The sequence below is a fragment of the Nomascus leucogenys genome, chromosome 5, assembly GCF_006542625.1.
Source record: "Nomascus leucogenys isolate Asia chromosome 5, Asia_NLE_v1, whole genome shotgun sequence".
In the NCBI taxonomy this organism is placed as follows: Eukaryota; Metazoa; Chordata; class Mammalia; order Primates; family Hylobatidae; genus Nomascus; species Nomascus leucogenys.
The window spans coordinates 101,314,619-101,336,411 of NC_044385.1; the positions used below are offsets into that span (position 1 = coordinate 101,314,619).

General features: G+C 41.8%; 1 protein-coding gene and 1 long non-coding RNA gene across 6 annotated transcripts in view; one reads left to right on the forward strand and one right to left on the reverse strand.

Moving 5' to 3' along the window:
* The window catches only part of LOC105739842, a 32,258-nt gene extending 10,715 nt beyond the window's left edge, over positions 1-21,543 (reverse strand). Inside the window, exons 1-2 of the long non-coding RNA XR_001115830.2 lie at positions 21,378-21,543; positions 4,401-4,533 (exon numbers count right to left, since the gene is read on the reverse strand). This is a non-coding gene — a long non-coding RNA (uncharacterized LOC105739842). The remainder of the gene's footprint in view (positions 1-4,400; positions 4,534-21,377) is intronic.
* Positions 7,327-21,793, forward strand: part of LMO7 (LIM domain 7) — a 234,520-nt gene continuing 220,053 nt past the window's right edge. For 2 of the 5 annotated variants that reach the window (XM_004088145.3, XM_030813500.1), the window contains exons 1-2: positions 7,419-7,501; positions 8,893-8,942. Coding sequence is in view for 1 of the 5 variants with exons in the window: in XM_003257345.4 (XP_003257393.3) it covers positions 7,327-7,501; positions 8,893-8,942 (225 nt within the window). In the remaining 4 variants the exon portion in view is untranslated. Of the gene's footprint in view, positions 7,502-8,892; positions 8,943-21,793 lie in introns of all 5 variants that reach the window. The other 3 variants (XM_003257345.4, XM_030813495.1, XM_030813501.1) reach the window with 3 other exon arrangements.

Sequence of the window (21,793 nt, forward strand, 5' to 3'; positions counted from 1 at the left end):
ATACTAGTTTTTCTCTAAATATTTGGGAAAATTCAGCAATGAAGCCACCAGATACTGGGCATTTCTTTGGTGGGAGACATTTCATTACAGCTTTAATCTCATTACTTGTAATTGGTCTGTTTGGGTTTTGGATTACTTCATGGTTCAATCTTAGTAGGTTGTATGTGTCTAGGAATTTACCAATTTCTTCTATGTTTTCCAATTTATTGGCATATAGTTGCTGATAGTAACCTCTAATGGTCCTTTGAATTTCTGGGGTATTGGTTGTAATATCTCCTTTTTCATATCTGTCTTTATTTGAGTCTTCTCTTTTTTTTTTTTACGCAAGTCTGGCTAAAGGTTTGTCAATTTTATCTTTTCAAAAAACTGATTTTGTGTATCATTGATCTTTTTTTTATTTGTTTCAGATCCATTTATTTCTTCTCCAATCTTTATTATTTCTTCTAATTTTGGGTTCAGTTTGCCCTTGCTTTTCTAGTTCTTTAAGAATAGTTGTTAGATTGTTTATTTGAAGTTCTTCTGCTTTTCTGATGTAGGCACTTAAAGCTATAAGCTTTCCTCTTAGTACTGCTTTTTGTATGTTGTGTTTCCATTATCATTGGTTTCAGTTTTTCAATTTCCTTCTTAATTTCTTCATTGACCCACTAGTCATTCAAGAACACACTTTAATTTCCATGTGTTTGTATAATTTCCAAAATTCCTCTTGTTGATTTCTAGTTTTATTTTATGGTGGTCAGAGAAGATACTTGATATTATTTCATTTTTTAAAATGTTTTAAGACATACGGCCTATCCTTGAGAATGATCTTTGTGCTGAGGAGAAGAATGTGTATACTATAGCTGTTGGATGAAATGTTCTGTAAATATCTATTAAGTTCATTTGGTCTGTAGAGCAGATTAAATCTGATGTTTCTTTGTTGATTTCCTGTCTGGATGATCTGTTCAGTGCTGAAAGAGGGGTATTGTGGTCTCCAGCTATTATTGTGTTAGGGTCTAAATATTTGCTTTGTAAATCTGGGTGCTCCAGTGTTGCATGCATAAATATTTACAATTGTTATATCCTCTTGCTAAATTGACCCCTTTGCTGTTAAATAATGACCTCCTTGTTTCTTTTTATCATTTCTGTCTTGAAAGCTATTTTGTCTGATATAAGTATAGGTACTCCTGATCTTTCTTGGTTTCTGGAATATCTTTTTCCATCCCTTTGTATTTAGTCTATGTGTGTCTTTATATGTGAAGTGTGTTTCTTTTAGGCAACAGATTGTTGGGTCTTATTTTTTATCCATTCACCCACTCTGTGTCTTTTGATTGGAGAGTGTAGTCCATTTACACTCAATATTGTTATTGATAAGTAAGGACTCGCACCTCCCATTTTATTATTTGTTTTCTGGTTGTTTTGTGGTCTTCTGTTCCTTCTTTCCTTCCTTCCTGTCTTCTTTTTAGTGAAAATTATTTTCTGTGGTGTTATGTTTTAGTTTCTTGCTTTTTATGTTTTTGTGTATCCATTGTATGTTTTTTGGTTTGAGATTACCATGAGGCTTGCAAATACTATCTTATAATTCATTATTTTAAACAGATAAAAACTTAACACTCATTGCATAAATAAGCTAGCAAATAAACAAAGAGAAAACTAATAAAAATTCTACACTTTTTTCTGCTTGATCAATTCTGCTATTAAGAGAATGTATTCTTCAGTATGTTAGTTGCATTTTCCCACTACAGAATTTCTTTTTTTTTTTTTTTTTTTTGAGATGGAATTTTGCTTTTTCACCCAGGCTGGAGTACAGTGTCACGATCTCAGCTCACTGTAACTTCCGCCTTTTGGTTTCAAGTGATTCTCCTGCCTTAGCCTCCAGAGTAGCTGGGATTATAGGCACCCACCACCACGCCCAGCTAATTTTTATATTTTTAGTAGAGATGGGGTTTCACCATGTTGGCCAGGCTGGTCTCGTACTCCTAACCTGGTGATCCGCCCACCTCGGCCTTCCAAAGTGCTGGGATTACAGGCATGAGCCACTGTGCCCAGCCTGTTTTTCTTTTCTTTTTTTTTTTTTTTTTTTTCCAGATGGAATCTCACTTTGTCACCCAAGCTGGAGTGCAGTGGGGCGATCTCGGCTCACTGCAACCTCCGCCTCCTGGGTTCAAGCGATTCTTCTGCCTCAGCCTCCCGAGTAGCTAGTATTATAGGCATGCACCACCACGCCTGGCTAATTTTTGTATTTTTAGTAGACACAAGGTTTCACCATGTTGGCCAGGCTGGTCTCAAACTCCTGACCTCAAGCGATCTGCCTGCCTCAGCCTCCCAAAGTGCTGGAATTACAGGTGTGAGCCACCACACCTGGCCCCATTCCAGAATTTCTGCTTGATTCTTTTTAATTATTTCAATTTCCTTGTTAAATTTATCTGATCGGATTCTGAATTCCTTCTGTGTGTTATCTTGAATTTCTTTGAGTTTCCTTAAAATGGCTATTTTGAATTCTCTATCTGAAAGGTCACATATCTCTGTCCTTCCAGGCTTGGTCCCTGGTGCCTCATTTAGTTTAGTGAAGTCATGTTTTCCTGGATTCTCTTGATGCTTGTGGATGTTCATTGGTGTCTGAGCATTGAAGAATTAGGTATTCATCGTAGTGTTCAGAGTCTGTGCTTGTTTTCGCCCACCTTTCTTGGAAAGGCTTTCCAGGTATTTGAAGGGACTTGGGTGTTGTGATCTAAGTGTTTGGTCACTGCAACCAAATCTGCATTAGCCTAGTAACACTGTGGTTCTTGCAAACTCATAGAGGTACCACCTTGGTGGTTTTGGATAAGATCTGGAAGAATTCTCTGGATTACTGGGCAGAGACTCTTGTTCTCTTTCCTTACTCTCTCCCAAACAAATGGCCTTCCCCTGACTCTCTGTTTTGAGCTGCGTGGAGCTGGGAGAGGGGTAACACAAGAACACCTGTGGCTACCACTACTGGGACTGTGCTGGGTCAGACCTGAAACCAATACAGCACTGGGTCTTGCCCCAGGCCTGGTGTAACTGCTACCTGGCTACCACCTATGTTTGCTTAAGGCCCTAGGGCTCTACAATCAACAGGTGGCAAAGCCAGCCAGGTTGTGTCCTTCCGTTCATGGTAGTGAGTGCCCCTGGGCACTGGGTGGATCCAGAGGTGCCATCTGGGAACCAGGGCATGGTGTTGGAAATCTTAAAATCCACCTGGTGCTTTATTCTTCTGTGGCTGAGCTGGCACAAAAACCACAAGACAAAGTTCTTCCCACACTTTCCTCCCCTTTTTATAGGGAGAGGAGTCTCTCTCCGTGGCCACCACCACCCCAAGCCTATAGTGAGTACTGCCTGGCTACCACTGATGTTCACTGAAGCCCTAGGGTCTCTTCAATCAGCTTGTGGTTGGTTGCTGCCAGGCCTGGGACTTATCCTTCAGGGAAGTGAGCTCCTCTCTGGCCCAGGTCAGGTCCAGAAATGCTGTCCAAGAGCTAAGGCCTAGAATCAGGGACCACAAGAGCCCTGTTGGTGCTCCATCCCACTGTGGTTGAGCTGGTACCTAAACTACCCCTTTTACTCTTCCCTCTGTTTTTCTGAAGCAGGAGTCTCTCCTCATACCACCATAGCTGGGAGTGTGCTGGGTCAGACCTGAAGCCAGCACATCTCAGAGCCTCACTCAAAGCCCATGGCATGTACTACGTGTCTACCGCTGCTGATTATTCAGGGCCCAAGGGCTTTTTCGTCTTCCCTTCAAGGCAACAGTATCCTTGCTGGCCCGGCATGTGTCTAGAAATGTCATCTGGGAGCTAGCTTCTCGCATGGGGGCCTCATGACTCTGCCTGGTGCACTATCCTACTGTGGCTGAGCTGGTTTCCAAGTTGTAAGACAAAGTCCTCTACTCTTCCCTTTCCTCAAGTGGAAGGAAGGAGTCTTTTTCAGAGCTGTGAGCTATGCTCCCTGGGCTTGGAGGAGGGGTGCTGCAAACCCTCCTTTGGCTGCTCTGGTTGATGTCCCCCACTAGGTCATGTGCCCCCCAAGTCCAGGCTTTGATGCCTAGATCTCCTTTCAAGTTTATTTAGGATTCCAGAGCAATTGAGCCTGCACTGGCAAAGCTTGCCAGAACTCAAGTTCCAACCACTGAGATGGATGAATTCGCTCTGGCTAGGGCTGGTCTAAATGCTCCCTCTGTGGGCATTGGCTGAGTTCTGCCAAGTGTTGCTTTCCACTGTGACAGGGCAGCACTGAGTTTCAATTCGAAGTCCCATAATCACTGTACTCTCCCTCCCCCAAGCATACAGATTCACTGCTGCTGGGGAATAGGGGAAGGATGGTGTCAGCAATTCAAGACTGTTTTTCCTACCCTCTTCAGTGCCTCTTGCAGTGATTTTAAGTTAAAACAATACACTGTAATTGCTCACCTGATTTTTGGTTCTTATGAAGGTGCTTTTTTGTGTAGATCTTAAATTTGGCATTCCTGTGGGGAGGATGGTTGGTAGAGGCTTTTATTTGGCCATCTTACTTCTCCAGATCTCTTGAAACTGACTTCTTTAGCTAAATTGATCAAACATCAGAGAGAAAATGTTTAGAGCAACTTATTCGTATGTATTATACATTTTAGAGTTGATGCCTATGTAGACACTGGGGATTTATTGTATTAGGCCATTCTTGCATGCTATAAAGAAACACCTGAGACTGGGTGATTTGTAAGGGAAATAGGTTTAATTGGCTAATGGTTCTGCAGGTTCTACAGCTTCTGCAGGCTCTATAGCAATGCTTAGAGGCTTCTAGGGAGGCCTCAGGAAGCTTACAATCATGGCAGAAGGTGAAGAGGGAGCAGGCACATCACATGGTGAAAGCAGGAGCAAGAGAGAGGGTGAGGGGGTGGTACCACACAATTTTAAACAACCAGATCTTACAACAGCTCACGCTTTTGGTGCAAGGATAGCAACAAGAGGATGGTGCTATGCCATTTACGAGGGATCTGTCTCCATGATCCAAACATTTCCCACCAGGCCCCACCTCCAACATTGGGAATTACATTTCAACATTGGGAATTACATTTTAACATGAGATTTGGGCAGAGACAAATATCCAAACTATATCATTGAGCAACCAACCTGGTTTTAATATGAAATACAGTTGTTCTCAAACTTTTTAACATCAGGAGCCCCTTATACTCAAAATTATTGAGCAGCTTAGAGAGTTGTGGATCTCTATCTATTAGAAATTAAAATAACTTTTAGGAATATTTGTTCATTTAAAATGAAAAACAAGCCTATCACATGCTAACATAAATAACATTTTTATAAAAATATTTTCTTTTTTTTTTTGAGACGGAGTCTTGCTCTGTCGCCCAGGCTGGAGTGCAGTGGTGTGATCTCGGCTCACTGCAAACTCTGCCTCCTGGGATCACGCCACTCTCCTGCCTAACCTCCTGAGTAGCTGGGACTACAGGCACCCCCTATCACGCCCGGCTAATTTTTTGTATTTTTAGTAGAGACAGGGTTTCACTGTGTTAGCCAGGATGGTCTCGATCTCCTGAACTTGTGATCCGCCCGCCTCAGCCTCCCAAAGTGCTGGGATTACAGGCATGAGCCACCGTGCCCAGCCCAAAAATATTTTCTTAATAAAGTTAGTGGGAAAAGTGGCACTGTTATATTTTTGCAAAATCTCTTCAATATCTGGCTTAAGGAGGACAGCTGTGTTCTCCTATTGATAATGAATAAAGAGTGCTTCCCAGAATTGACAATTTAAGAAATCAGTGGTGATCTATATCAAAATGATTTTGAGGATAGTATTTCGAGGACAAGGACCATGTCTTTTGTATGCCATTTTATCCTCAGAGTCTAATACAGTTCTTGGCACATAGTAACGGCCAGATATTTGGTAGGTGACTATACTGCAGTGTGTTGAGAAGTGAACAGAAGATTTGGATTCAGAAAGTATAGAAACCTCCTTCATGGCACTTGGTTGAGAAAAGAAGAGAAATGAGGGGAATGAGGGTGCAGAATCAGCAGAGAACTTTTAAAAATAATGTTTTCATATGAGGAAAAAAATAAAAACCAATAGAGAGAAATTAAGAAAACAGGAAAGAAATGGAATAATTAGGAACCTAGGGTGGGGTAGGGTAGCAGGACATTTCAAACGTTAATGAGCATATGAGATTCCAGGTCTTGTTAAAATGCAAATTCTGATTCAGCTGGTAGGTGAGATCTGAGATTGTGCATTTCTAACAAGCACCCAGATAATCTTAAGGCTGTTGGCCCCAGGGTCACACTTATAGTGATTTTCTAGAACCCAGCTGGGGAAGTGAATCTTGGGCAGGAGAAATACACGCCGCTCGCATTGAGTTTGGAGATCCCATCTGATATAACTTTTTAAGAGAGAAAAATAATTTTCCAAATATCCAATTGATAATCTTTTCCACTAAGTGGCTTTCCCACTAAGTGGCTACATTATGAAAATTGCTTCACTTTGAAACTTCTGGTCTTGGTAATATAGAATTTCAGTGTTCTCACAGTGCTTGATTGAGAATATGATATTGAGATTATGGCATAAAATATAGTGGCCGTACAAAAAAAAGACATTATTAGGATCTCTAACAATTATGTAAAAGTCATTGCTTCACGGGTAGAGCTCAAACTTTGGTGTGAGACCTGGTTTTATTCTTGGCGCTTACTCTGAGTGGTCTTGGGCAAATTGATACCTTAAGCAAAAAGATTCTCATGTAGATTTTACATGAGAATTATAAATGAAATACATAAAGTCCAGCAGTCACAAATGGTATCTATTATTACCATCATCCTAAGACTGCAATAAGCTATATTGAAAGTAGTCTCAAAGATTATTTCATAAATCACCAGATTCACCTAATTTTCAAAAGAATTTAAATAAGGAGATGGAATGAATAGATTGCATTTTGTTTCCATGCACAGGGGAACTGTGCATATTTCTTCTGTGACTCGGAAATGGTTTAACTTTTAAAAATTCTAAAATAGCTGAAGTTAGCAGACATGCAATTTACCAAGGATGATTGGAATTTTGATCTTTCCTGTAATAATACTATACCCAAGCACACTGCTCATTAGGAAAACATTTTTATCTGAATCTTTTACTCTTGGGGGCAAAGAATGCTATTTTTCTTTTTGATAACTATGTTTATAGAATCTAAATCACCCTGAGCAAGTATTTCAACATCTCAAGTTATTATTACCATTCATGTTTCATTTATAGCTATTTGAATTTTGATGAATTTCAATATGGTGCTACAGTGATAGGGCAATTCAAATAAGTTCAATATATGGGTACGGTCTAAAGCTATTTTAATTTTTTATTACAACTGCTATGAAGAAAATTAGGATATGCCACATTTTCATGTTTTACAGTTGGATGTCCTGTGATGTTCTCTTCCAGAGAACAGAGCACGGAGCTCTGGAAATTTGGAGGCAACTGATATGTGCTCATGTCTGCATCTGTGTGGGTTGGCTGTATCTCAGGGACAGAGTCTGCAGCACAAAAGGTAATAATAGTTCCTTGAATACTTTTATATTATTACTTTGAAAGAACTAAGGCAGAGCATCTCCATTTGGCTTTTCTTCAGGAACACATGTAGGTGGAAAAGAGGTCAGTAGGAAGGCAAGAAGTAAATACTGCAACTGAGATAAAATTAAGTCAACTTTGTAGACTATCCCCAGGCATTTTCTTGTTTTTTCTCTTTTTTCTTTTAAAATTTTTGTGGGTACTTTGTAGGTGCATATATGTATGGGGTACATGAGATACTGTGATACAGGCACGGAATGCATAGTAATCACATCATGGAAAATGGGGTATTCATCCCCCTCCCAGGCATTTTCAACCTGAACTTTTGTTGTCAGTAACCACAAGACTGGAAATTTTTAACTCCTTCTTATCAGTTTTGTAATCGTTGTTGATCTCTTGCACTGGTAGAATATGCCTTGGTAGGAGAAAATATTAAAACAGTATAAGACATGTTGTAGAAAATATTATAACAGCATAAGACATACAAGGTGGAAACATCAACTGAGGTACTCAAAGCCACTTTAGGTTTGTGTGTTCAGTATTATTAAGTCCTGCTGGAATTTGCTTTGAAAAGTTTTTTCTCATTCTTTTTCTAAATCTTGTAATTTTCTGTAAGTACTACCTTCATAATTAAAATGTTTCTACTCTGATAATGCCTTTAAGTACTTTAAGAACTGTAAGTCTAGAGCTCTTTCAGGGGATCAAACCAGAAATGGATGCTTAGGGCAGGTATCACATTGATTTATGACCACTCTCCTAACCTGACATTAGATATATTCAATAGATCTGGCAGTAAGTGTAGTGCATACTAATGGGTCTTGATTTTCAATAATTTCGTTATGCATAAGAAGATTTTATTGTGTTTTATTGTGTTGGCTGAATATATCAGGATACCAACTGAAAGCAGATCTTAAAGTTAATAACTCCTGCTTTTTTGGTTTAGTATTCAATAAACTTCTCTTAGGCCACTAGGGCTTAATGAACAAAATACCTCTTTGGCAAAGAATCTTTCAGGCACAAAATGTTACTATAAAATTATTTTGTTGAAGAAACTAAAATGAAAGACTAATTTGACATTGTAGTTATTTAAAAAATGATATGAAATTCTTGCAAACCACTAGAAAAGCAAAAATAATTTTAAGTGTCTCTAAAATTTAAACTTAAAATATTGTTACTATTTTATTGGGCATATAATTGTGTTTGACTCTTTTGGGGACCAGCATTTATTTATTTTGGCATCTCTACTAAATAGTATCATGCTTTGGAATCTCAGTAAAATATTTGTTGTTGCTCAATAAATATTTGTTGATTACTTTTCATTTTTTTTCTGTATTGTTTTTTTAACTTTCCTAATCATGACTTTTTACACAGATATAATTTTGAGGACTGAACAAAATTCAGGAAGGACTACTCTCATTAAGGTAATATTTTTCTGTATTTTCTAAGGCAGAATCAGAAAGGCCAAAGCATTTTTTTCTTTTTGATACTGAGTCTTGCTCTATTGCCCAGGGTGGAGTGCAGTGGTGCCATCTAGGCTCACTGCAACCTCTGCCTCCCTGGTTCAAGTGATTCTCGTGTCTCAGCCTCCCGAGTAGCTGGGATTACAGGTGTATGCCACCATACCAGGCAAATTTTTGTACTTTCGTAGAGATGGGGTTTCTCCATATTGGCTAGGCTAGTTTGGAACTCATGACCTCAAGTGATCCACCCACTTCAGCCTCCCAAAGTGCTGGGATTACAGGCATGAGCCACTGTGACTGACCAAGCATTAAAAAAAAAAAAATTAAATTGGTTAATTTATTTTAGGTATCATCAAGTAAAATTTTTCTTTCAAAACAATGAAAATTTTGGCTGCTGAAATTTACCAATTTAGATTTGTTTTTAGAAATGTTATGGGGAGATAAAAATTACTGAAATCTGACTGTGGTGTAACTAGGAATGCAACTTTGGAAGGTGATGTGATGGGTAATGCTCTTTTTCCCAGCCTGTTCTACTAGGGGGAGAATACAATCAGTTTATAATGCATAATAACCAGGTGTCTTTTGGGTCTTCCTAAATATTCAATCTTTTGGAGTTACACCTCCTTTAATTTTCAAATAGAATGTTTTGAATGACCATCCCAGTCTTCCTCCAGTATCTTCATGGATTATCAAGAGTGTACCTATCTCCAGCCATCTCTGCTTCAATGCTTTGCTTCTGCTGAATTCTCAATTTCTATTTCAGTCTCCTCATCTATGACAGACAGTGATCCTTCCCAGGTGGCACTTTGCCTCTGGTTGGGTGTTGGCATACCCTCCAGGTGCCATAAGGTAGAGCTATGTATCCACCTTTACTGAAGGTTTCCACACTTCAGGAGAAAATTAGAATACAGCAATGCTCAGCACTACTGTAAACCTGTATTTTGAATATGACTATTTCCAAAATCTAAGGCAAAAACATTAGACCCTTTGCAGCTTTATCCAGCTTCCTAGCCTCTCTGCTCTATGTTAAGGTCCACCTGCTCTCATTTGTAGGAGAGAGCACCTTTCATAAATGTTTCATAGGGCCAATTTCTCCCTTACTTTAAGAATATTTTACTCACTACCTGAAGGACTTGTTTTCACTCTGGAACTTATTAGAACTTCATGTTCAGAGAAACCCCACCTGTATTAGTCTGTTTTCAAGCTGCTGATAAAGACATACCTGAGACTGGGCAATTTATAAAAGAAAGAGGTTTAATGGACTTACAATGCCACATAGCTGGGGAGGCCTCACAATCATGGTGGAAGGTGAAAGATGTGTCTCACATGGCATCAGACAAGAGAAGAGAGCTTGTGCAGGAAACTCCCGTTTTTAAAACCATCATATCTTGTGAGACTTACTATCACAGGAACAGCACAAGAAAGACCCACTCCCATGATTCAATTACCTCCCACCAGGTTCCTCCCATGACACATGGGAATTGTGGGAGTTACAATTCAAGATGAGATTTGGGTGGAGACACAGCCAAACCATATCAACACTCTTAGACACAAGAATCCACACAGGATTACATATTCTAGAGTCTGAGTTGCAGTAGAAGTGATGGGAACAGTGGTGAATATCTATAGCACAACAGTATAGGATGGTGGTTGGCATGAGAAATGCTGCCTGTGTTGAGGTTTCTCAGCCAGTAGGAAGTAATCATGGCCTTTTTTATTCTTCCTGATTTCTTTTGGTCTTGTCTGAGTACCTTTTGAATAAAACACATTCACACAAGATCTCCCAAGGTCAAACAGTTATTCTCAAGGATTGGACAGTCTAAACACATAATAAAGGACAGAGACATTTCTCTAAGGCAAATATGTCTAGCAAAGAATTTCTATTTTCCACAATAAATAGCCCTTTATATTTATGCAGTATTATTTCTGGCCTTTCTTCTCATATTCTTCTGATTATCTAGACCATGCCCAGAGACCTGTCTCCGCAGAAGTCAAATAGGGACTATGACAGCACTGCTTTAAATAATAGAGGCTGATAGCCCTTTAAGTATGTAAAGGTCCAGCAGAAGATGTGTGTGTGTGTGTGTGGTGTGTGTGTGTGTGTGTGTGTGTGTGTGTGTGTGCGTGCATGTGTGTGTGTGGTTTTGATTCATATTAAAGTCTTAGGCAGGGCTTCCTCTCCAGTTGATTTTCTCAGTAAGCATAAATGAAGCTGTAGATAGATGTCTTCTCCCTCTGTCCAGACAAAGCCTTAGGGTCACAGATTTGTTTTTTTGGAATTTCAGTTACATGAGTTTGGAGTAGTTTGGCCTCACTGGTCTATTTCTGTCCACAAAGACCAAAGAGATTTATAGTAGAGTCATGGATAGAACATTCCTAGTCCAAGCGCTTGGGAGAGACTTTGATGGTTTACTGTAGAGATCATCTGGTGTTGTTCATGATCCTTATGAGCATTCTGAATGGATCTTCATGTTCAGGGAAACTCCATTACCTTGTTTCATAGGGAATCTTCTGATGGAGCTGGCTCCAAGGCTTCCCTTTTCTCCTATAATTATTTTCAACTCTTGAGGAAGTACCAGACCTGTCTTGGTACACACGAAGATTTCAAGGCCATGCTGAAGCTGTGAAGACCAGCCAAGAACTTCATTTCATAGCTGTTTGTAAGGTTTCTTCACACTGTGAAGAGGTGAGGGTGAGGTTCGCTTAAGATCACTGTGCTCTTACGATGGAGGCCCAGATTAACAATAATGGTAAATCTAGGGATAAAACTTGGTCTCTTATCTCCAGGCCAGTCAGTCCTGTACTCTTTAATCCTTTCCTTTAAAAAATGTTTTTGAAAATTTTATTGGGTAAACATGAGACCTACTGTATTAGTCCGTTTTCACACTGCTGATAAAGACATACCTGAGACCGGGAAGAAAAAGAGGTTTAATGGGACTTATAGTTCCACATGGCTGGGGAGGTCTCAGAATCCTGGTGGGAGGTGAAAGGCACTTCTTACATGGAGGCAGCAAGAGAAAATGAGGAAGAAGCAAAAGCAGAAACCCCTGATAAACCCATCAGATCTCGTGAGACTTATTCACTATGATGAGAATAGCACAGGGAAGACCGGCCCACATGATTCAATTACCTCCCCCTGGGTCCCTCCCAGAACACATGGGAATTCTGGGAGATACAATTGAAGTTGAGATTTGGTGGGGACACAGGCAAACCATATCATCTACCCTCTTAACATATATGTATAAATTTTTTTGAGACAGGGTCTCACTCTGTCACCCAGGCTGGAGTGCAATGGCACAATCTCAGCTCACTGTGACATCTACCTCCCAGGTTCAAGCCATCGTCTCACTTCAGCCTTCCAAGTAGCTTGGACCAGAGTTGCACGTCACCACACCTGGCTAATTTTTGTATTTTTTTGTAGAGACCAAGTTTCGCGATGTTGCCCAGGCTGGTCTCGGACTCCCAAGCTCAAGCAATCCGCCCACCCCAGCCTCTCAAAGTGCTGGGATAACAGGCATGAGCCACCGCACTCAGCCAATATATTTTTAAGTGTACGATACATTACTGTTGACCATAGGTACTATTCTTTCCTTTTTGAAGCTAAAATATTACTGCTATCCACCTAGTAGTCAGAGAATAGGGGAATGAAGGCGTTATTATAAAAATAGTAGTTAAAACTTTTATAGGAAGTATAAATTTCCTCTAATGTATGGGTTGTTTCCTCTCTGAGTCCAATTTCAGAATGTAAACAAGAATTGCTATTACAATTCTAAAGTACAGATGGTCCCCCAACTTACGATTTTTTGACTACGATGATGCAAAAGAGATACACATTTAGCCAAAACCATTATAAATTTAAGCCAAACCTTATTATAAAATAGGCTTTGCATTAGATGATTTTGCCCAACTGTAGGCTAATGTACCTGTTGTGAGAATGTTTAAGGAGGCTAGACTAAGCTATAATGTTTGGTAGGTTAAATGCTTAAAAATATTTTCAGCTTATAATGGGTTTATCAAATGTAACCCCATCATAAGTTGAGGAGTATCTGTATTAATAATATAGTGCATACTGTGCTTAAATATTTTTCCCTGCCTTTTTAGCAAAACAATTTGAACTGATAGTAAGGTTATTTCTCTTATCAAATAAAGTTAATGAGAGATCAGGTGGAAATTCTCTACCAAAACAAACACACACACACAAATAAATGTATTTTAGGGAAAACTGGACTTGACTATTTTTATCTTTGATTATCCTTACTAAAGATATCCTTCTAGGGAAAACACAGACTTTATTTTTTTTCATTTCATGGGCTTCAGGAAGAGAAGCTTAGTAAACATACATTCTCTACTTCCTCTTTCCCAGAAGCTGCAATAGTTTATTTTAAAGCTAATTCTAGGGTAAGTCCTTTTGATCTCACTGCTATCACTTAGAGAATTATAATGTGGTTTTGCAATTCTTGCTAGAATGGAGGACCTTTAAAAAAGGTCTTGGATTTATGTTAAATGATTTTAGTTCAATGATAGGAAACCCCTCTACTTGTTAAAAAAAAAAAAAACAAAAACCTCAAAAAAAAACCCTTAAGATCTTTAGAGTAGGAAGAAAACAACCAACTGCTTTTCAAATTACGGGGTTGGTCCCATGTTTTGAAAGTTACCATCTCAGTTGATCTCTTAATGAGATGTCTGTGTACATGAGACAAAGGTCGATGAGAACTTCAGGGCTTCTCATCTGTCCCTTCTCAGTTAACAATCCAGTAGTTTCAGAAGACAAATTTAGGGCCCTTGCCTTTGTCCACTGGGTGAAGCATTCATCATCCTAAAGCTGCACTGGAAATTTCCTGGAGGTTTGTCTTCTTTTTGGAGGAGTGTTCTGATATGGGATTCACTTTGTTTTTCTCCTTTTGTTTTCTGGTGCATGTTTTCCCTCTTATGTTCATTTCTTAATCATCTGTAACATTTTGGCTTCTTTTTTTGCTGGCTTTGATTTCCAAGTATAGAATTGAACCTTCCTGTCTGAATACCATTATGTAAGTACTGACAACATCACATCTTTTTATTACTGACACTGAAGGATGTATTTTTTGTGGGTAGAAATGGGGTAGAGATGGGATAAGTATAATTCTTATTAAACATATTTTTAATCTACCTTCTAGGAGTCTTTCTTTGTGTTAAATAAGCTGTCATATAAGCATGAGAAATACACACATAATCCATATATTGGTTATTTCTGAACTTATAAGGGCAGATGCTTTTTTGAATCATAACCAATCAAAGTACAAAATTCAGTTCTTTTATTAGAAGAACTCCCACTATATCTGTTTCTTCTTTCAATTATTTCCAGCCAACAGGACCTCTTCTCTTATAATCTTTGCCCACACACCATTCAGCCCCATCCCTTCTTCCTTTACAACACAGAGTAGCCTTTTTTTGCCCAATTCATCCTAACTCCTCTCTACCCTACCCCACCACTTGCTGCAAGAAACTTGGGCCTAAGGTTCACTTTTAGTGTAGAAAAGCATTTTCTAACAAAGCCAGTTTCTCCATGTAGAACAGTTGTCCTCAACAGGGGCTGATTTGCCCCAAGGGGACATTTGGCAGTGTCTGGAAACGTTTTTGGTTATCACTTCTACTACAGGGAAACTGCTGGCTTCTAGTGGGTAGGGGCCAGGGATCCTGCTAAACATCCTATGATGCACAGGACAATCCCCATAACAAAGAATTATCCGACCTGGATTGTCAATTGCCTTTCTGTTGAGAGACCCTCCTGTAAGGAAATTCTTGTATCAGTGGCACTAAGCAATCATATTTTCTACTCTGCTGTTATCAATGCTTTATTAATTCTGTACATTAAGTTATAGGTTTTACATATACACACTCCAGTGAATAAACAGTTGTTGAATACTAGATATGTGTCAGGCACCAAGCTAGGCACTCTTAAATTGCTTATGGTTGAATGAGGAAAAGAGGCAATATAATACCTTGTGAAAGGGGCTATGATTGCATAAAGAAGATATGCCTCACCTCGCTCAGGAGGATCTGCTAAGCTTTTTGATTTCTGAGAAGGAAGAGGCCTGAATTGAGCCTGGAAGAATAGGTAAGAGAAAGCAAGGCAAAGGAACGGAGAGAAACACATTTCTGGAAAAGGGAGTTGCACAGGTCAAGTCGTGGTTAGAGAAGCGGGAAGAAGCAGATCCTGAAGGACACAACTTAATGTGCTGGCAACTGTCAGATGGTTTTTAAAGGCCACTGGGAGTCCTTCAAAGAGGGGTTAATTGGGGCAGGAGTCGGGAGTGTGTTGGTGGTTTAAGAGTTAGATTTCAAGAAGGTCATCACTGTTTCTGAAATCTAGCTGAGCACTAATGAGAGACTTAACTAAGGTAGTAGAAATAAAATTGACAAGACTGGGAATGGGGTTGGCATGAGAGATGAAAAAGTCGTGCATGACCCTCAAATTTTAGGCATGGTACCATTTACCAAATCAGGAAAGGCAGGAAGGGATTGAAATTTGTGGGATGAGGTAGAAGTCAAATTCGGACATACTGTCATCCCTCAGGATTTGGGGGAATTTGTTCTAGGGCCCCTGTTCATACCAAAACCCACAGATTCTCAAGTCCCTCATATAAAATGATATAGTATTTGCATAAAACCTACACAGTCTTCCCATATACTTTAAATCATCTTTAGATTACTTATAATACCTAATACAATGTAAATACTATGTAGTTATACTGTATTTTTTAACATTTGTGTTATTTTTAATTGTTGTAATTTTTCATTGTTTCCCTTACTCCCTACCCCCAGATCCATAGTTGGTTGAATTTGCAGATGTAGAACCTGCAGATATGGAAAGCCAGTTTTATTTTTGTGTCATACAGATTTTCTCATTTATAAAAGTAATACACGTCTTTTGTAAAAACACTTGGAAAAGAGAGAGAAGTACAAAATCTCCACTTGGAAATAGCCACTGTTGGCGGCTGGGCACGGTGGCTCACGCCTGTAATCCCAACACTTTGGTAGGCTGAGGCAGGTGGATTGCTTGAGTTCAGGAGTTTGCAATCAGCCTGGGTAACATGATGAAACACCGTCTCTACAAAAAATACAAAAATTACACCAGGCATGGTGGCATGCACCTGTAGTCCCAGGTACTCAGGAGGCTGAGGTGGGAGGATCGCTTGAGCTCGGGAGGCTGAGGTTGCAATGAGTGCCACTGCATTCTAGCCTGGGTGACAGAGTGAGACCCTGTCTCAAAAAACAAAACAAAACAAACAAAAAAAGAAATAGCCACTGTTAAAAGTTCAGTGATGTTTTTCCCAAATTGTTCTATGGGGCCAAAATTAAACATTTAAAAAATACAAACCCAGACTAAGGTGCTTTATACACTGCCTGTTTTCTTTTTCTTTTTCTTTTTTTTGTATTTTTAGTAGAGACGGAGTTTTGCCATGTTGGCCCAGCTGGTTTCCAACTCCTGACCTCAAGGTGATCCATCTGCCTTGGTCTCCCAAAGTGCTGGGATTACAGGCGTGAGCCACCGTGCCTGGCCTGCCTTTTTTCACTTTGCAATATATTTTAACTCTTTCCCTGTGCCACTGCACAGGGAAGATAAATAAATAAATAAAATAAAAAGTCCTTTTACTTTTTATTATTATTATTATTTTTTTGAGACAGAATCTCTCTCTGTTGCCCAGGCTGGAGTGCAGTCGTGCGATCTCGGCTCACTGCAACCTCTGCTTTCCGGGTTCAAGTAATTCTTATGCCTCAGCCTGCCAAGTGGCTGGGATTACAGGCACGTGCCACCATGCCCAGCTAATTTTTCTATTTTTAGTAGAGACGGGGTTTCACCATGTTACGCAGGCTGGTCTTGAACTGCCGAGCTTGAGCAATCCACCCGCCTTGGCCTCCCAAAGTGCTGGAATTACAGGTGCGAGCCACCGCACCTGGCCTCCTTTTACATTCTTAATGACTGCACAATATCTCACTATGGAGGAACCATAATTTACTCCACCATCTCTATTGTTGGAGGTTTTGGTAGCTTTGGGATTCTCATTCTTAACATGTCATGCTTGATGCCATCACAGGTTGAGTCTTCAGAAGCTGACAGAAATGGCATTGGAGGTATAAGATATTAACTAGGGCTGGATCCCTGTGAAAGGAAGAGGGAAGAAGCAGGGGTGGGAGAGGGAGAAGGTGAACTGTGGTACAGTCCTGCAGCCTCAGCAGACCCCGGGGTCTACTGTAAAGGCCTATCAGTGTTGTCCCACTGGGTGGAAATGGCTGGGCTTTTATAATCTTAAGTCATTCACTGACCAGATGAGGGCTGTCCTGGGAGGGGAAGGACCTCACATGAGGCTGCACTCTGCAGCTGAGGCCAACTTTGAAGGAGCTGATAGCTGGGGGTATCTGTTGACCACACTCTCCAAGGCTGGGCAGCAAGTAGCAAGTCCTCCTGTGAAGGAAGTCCTCCTATGACACTCCTATGGGGCGTCTCTGTGTCTACCGCCGTTACTCATTCTGTGCATATATGTTTGCTCAAGTCCTTGGTATAAATTCCAAGAAGTGGAATTGCTGGGACAGAGTGTGGGCATTTGAAAAACTTTTTATATTTATTGCCCAGTGACCTTCTAGAAAGATTGTACCCCTTTCTCCCATCAAGAGTTCATCACTAATGCATCAATGCATGACAATTGTACTGTCTTACAGTTTTAAATATTGAAAGGTATCTCAAATTCCTTTGGAAAATAAATACAAATTTTGATGTTTTATTGTTGTGAATTACATCTCAAACTCCTAAGGCAGATGCTGTACCTTTCTCTACAGAGCTGTATAAATCTTTCCAGAAGGGTAAAACATTCTAATGACTGATATTAGGAGGCAAAGAATTATATTTGGGTCTTCTGAGTTGCAAACTTTCAACATTCAAGAGGCCAAGCAGTGACTGGTGCCCGAGCTGACTTGAAACAGGATTTGCAAAACCCTCCAGCTTTTCCATATAACTATTTGAACAAATACATGAAATCCCCATTTTTTAGGAAAAATCTGAAACACTGTTAGAGAGACCAAAGGGAAATAACCTTCAACCTTCATTTATTGAGTGCCTACTCTATGCTAAGCAATGCCTTGGGGCTTTTATATCCACCATCATATTTAATTCTCACAACAATCCTTTGAAGTATTATCACATTATTCAGATGAAGAAATTGAAGCTTAGTGATTCTGGTAGCTTGCTAATATTGTAAGGCATTCAGATCCCCAAGGCTGTGCACTTCTTAACATTCTGGGCTGCTGCCCCCAAAGCTAGTTACACAGCAGTGGCTTTAAATAGTGTAATGTATGTATGTATTAACTCTAATAATAATAATAATTCTTGTGAAGCTTGCAGAATGTCCTACTGGACTGAATAATGCATAGGATTCAGCGTCTAGAATTTTAAAATTTTGTGTCACTTATAACATCTAGCACATATGAGGTATTCACTAACTACTTAAAAGTTTGGTTTTTTTTTTTTTTTTTTTTGAGATGGAGTCTCGCTCTGTTGCTCAGGCTGGAGCACAGTGCCGCGGTCTTGGCTCACTTCAACCTCTGCCCTCCCGGGTTCAAGTGATTCTCCTGCCTCAGCCTCCCAAGTAGCTAGAATTACAGGTGGCTGCCACCACACCCGGCTAATTTTTTTTGTATTTTTAGTAGAGACCGGGTTTCACCATGTTGGCCAGGCTGGTCTTGAACTCCTGGCTTAGTGACCCGTCTGCCTTGGCCTCCCAAAGCGCTGGGATTACAGGTGTGAGCCACTGTGCCTCGCCGCACTTAAAAGTTTTTGTATAGCCAACAAGAGAGAAATATCTTTCCATTTTCTTTCATCATTCCATTTTCTTTTGGGGTTTGGCCTGATCAGAGTGTAGCCAAGAGGGAAAGAGATGGTTCAGTCAGTGGCCTCCCTTTCAGCAGGAACAGTTGTATTCCTGAAGCTTGCTCATCAGCTTTTCTAAACGGACCCACAGACTAGAGATAGTGCCAGTAAAAAGTGGTTGAACAAAAATGAATCTAACAAACAAAAACCATCACCCCAATCCGGAAGAATATGGGTGGTGAACTGTTTACTCAGAAGAGATAGGTTCCAATCTAGCTTTTAGAGCTAACTTCCAGAGCACAGGAAGTACAGAGAAAAGAGAAATATGTTGAAGACACCACAAAGAAGCCTAAGATAAATCCAGAAGACAGCCTGGTTTTTTCAATAAGGCAATGTCATTCCAAAAAAAGGGGGAGTGTGGAGGAGGAGGAGTCTCTTCTGGGTTAAAAAAAGATGTGCTAAAATGCAATGGGTGGTCATGGATTGGATCCTGGTCTGAGTCAGTCAGCTGTAAAAGACATTTTTGGGTCAGTTGGAAGAATTTGATATAAGTTGATAATTATTGTTAGTTTTAGTTAGGTGTGAAAATAGCATTATGTTTATGTAGGAACGTGTCTTTTCCTTTTTTTTTTTTTTTTTTTTTTTTGAGATGGAGTCTTGCTCTGTCCCCAGGCTGGAGTGCAGTGGTGTGATCTTGGCTTACTGCAACCTCTGACTCCTTGGTTCAAGCGATTCTCGTGCCTCAGCCTCCCAGATAGCGCCACCACGTCCAGCTAATTTTTTTTTTTTTTTGTATTTTTAGTAGAGACAGGGTTTCACCATGTTGGCCAGGATGGTCTCAAACCCCTGACCTTGTGATCCGCCCTCCTCTGCCTCCCAAAGTGGGAGAGTGTCCTTTTAAAAATGATATGTATATTGTACCATTTAGGGGTGAAATCTCCTATCTTTAAAACTCTCCACCAGGTGTGATGGCTCAGCACTTTGGGAGGCCAAGGCAGGAGGACCGCTTGAGGTCAGAGTTTGAGACCATCCTGGACAACATAGTGAGACCCCTCTCTCTACAAAAAATACAGAAATTAGCTGGGTGTGGTGTCACTTGCCTGTAGTCGCAGTTGGGAGTCTGAGGCAGGAGGATCGCTTGAGCCCAGGAGTTTAAGGTCAAGGCGAGCTATGATGGCACCACTGCACTCCAGCCTAGGCAACAGAGCTGTCTCTTAAAAAACAATAACGGCTGGGGGCGGTGGCTCACGCCTGTAATCAAAGCACTTTGGGAGGCCGAGGCGGGTGGATCACGAGGTCAGGAGATCGAGACCATCCTGGCTAACAAGGTGAAACCCCGTCTCTACTAAAAAAATACAAAAAAATTAGCCGGGCGTGCTGGCGGGCGCCTGTAGTCCCAGCTACTCGAGAAGCTGAGGCAGGAGAATGGCCTCAACCCGGGAGGCGGAGCTTGCAGTGAGCCAAGATTGCGCCACTGCACTCCAGCCTGGGGGACAGAGCGAGACTCCTTCTCAAAACAAACAAACAAGAACTTTGGGAGGCCGAGGTGGGTGGATCACCTGAGGTCAGTTCCAGACCAGCCTGGCCAACATAGTGAAACCCCGTCTCTACTAAAAATATAAAAACTAGCTGGGCATGGTGGTGGGCGCCTGTAATCCCAGCTACTCGAGAGGCTAAGGCAAGAGAATTGCTTGAACCCAGGAGACGGAGGTTGCAGTGAGCCGACACGGTGCTACTGCACTCCAGCCTCGGCAACAGTGAGACTCCATCTCAAAACAAAACAAACAAAAAAACAGAAAGTAAACACAATTTAAAAAATAAAACCCTCCAGCAGAAAAGGTGATAAATAAGGCAAAAGGCAAACAGTTGTTAAATACAGACGCTAGGTTTTAGGTAGTATTCTACTAGTCTCTGCTCTATATCTGACATTTTTCTTCATAAAAACAACCAGAAAAATAAGAACAAGAGTTTGCTTTCTTTTCAGCAGAGTAAGAACCGGTCTTTATCTTTCTCCAAAGATGAAGCCATCAGCCTGTGGCCAGGATAGTGCCTCAGGAGCGTGGAGTGAGGGACTAGGGAGCTCAGATGAGTGGGCTCCTTTGTGGAGACTTGATTTGAGCACTGGTGTGAAAAAGACCCGCGCAAGCCGACCCGTGTGCCTCCCGCTCACCCCCCCCCCCCGCCCCGCACCCCCGGCCCAGCACACCTACCCAGGGCCGCTGCCGATACCGCATAACCTGCCACCTCGCTGTCCCCGGAGTGTCCTCAAACCACGAAGGGTGGGAATTTTGATGCTCAGCGCGAGGGCGATCATTAAACGGCCTAAACTGGGCTGAGCGGGTGGGAAGTGGGTAATGCAAGGAACCCTCCCGCTTGCTCGAACCCTCAGCGGCGAGCCGGGGTGGAGGGGCAGGGACCCTCCTTCCACCGCACCTACCTGGAAGCCGGGTGGAGAGCTTCCCCGGCCGCACGTGCCAAGGCCGCGACTCTCCTCTGCCGCCGGGAGGGCCGGGCCGCCGCAGGGGGCGGGGAGCGTGGGAGGGGACGGCGCGCACCTGGCGGCTGGGCCGGATCGCGGCGGGAGAGCGGGTAGCGGGCTCGGCTGGCCGGGGCTCAGGTGAGGGCGGCGGGCCGCGCTCCCCGGCGGGGGAGGTTTCTTGGCCGGGAAAGGTACAATTGTGTGCAGCTATTCCTGGTATGTCAAGCGGGCCGGGCGGCCGCGAGCCGGGAGGGCGCCTCTCTCAGGGGCCCGGGAGAGGGCAGGGGCCAGGCGGGCGGGTGCAGGAAGGATGCGGGCGCGGGGGCGCATCCCCTGGGGGCAGAGCCGCGGGCCGTGCGGGCGGCGCGGGAACCCGAGCGGGGCCCGAGCCGCTACCCCTGGCGGACGGTGGCATCTCCCGGGCCAGACAGTCTGACCGCAGAGGCGGCCGCGGCCGGGAGCCCGGGGAGCCACGGGAGGGGCAGACGGAAG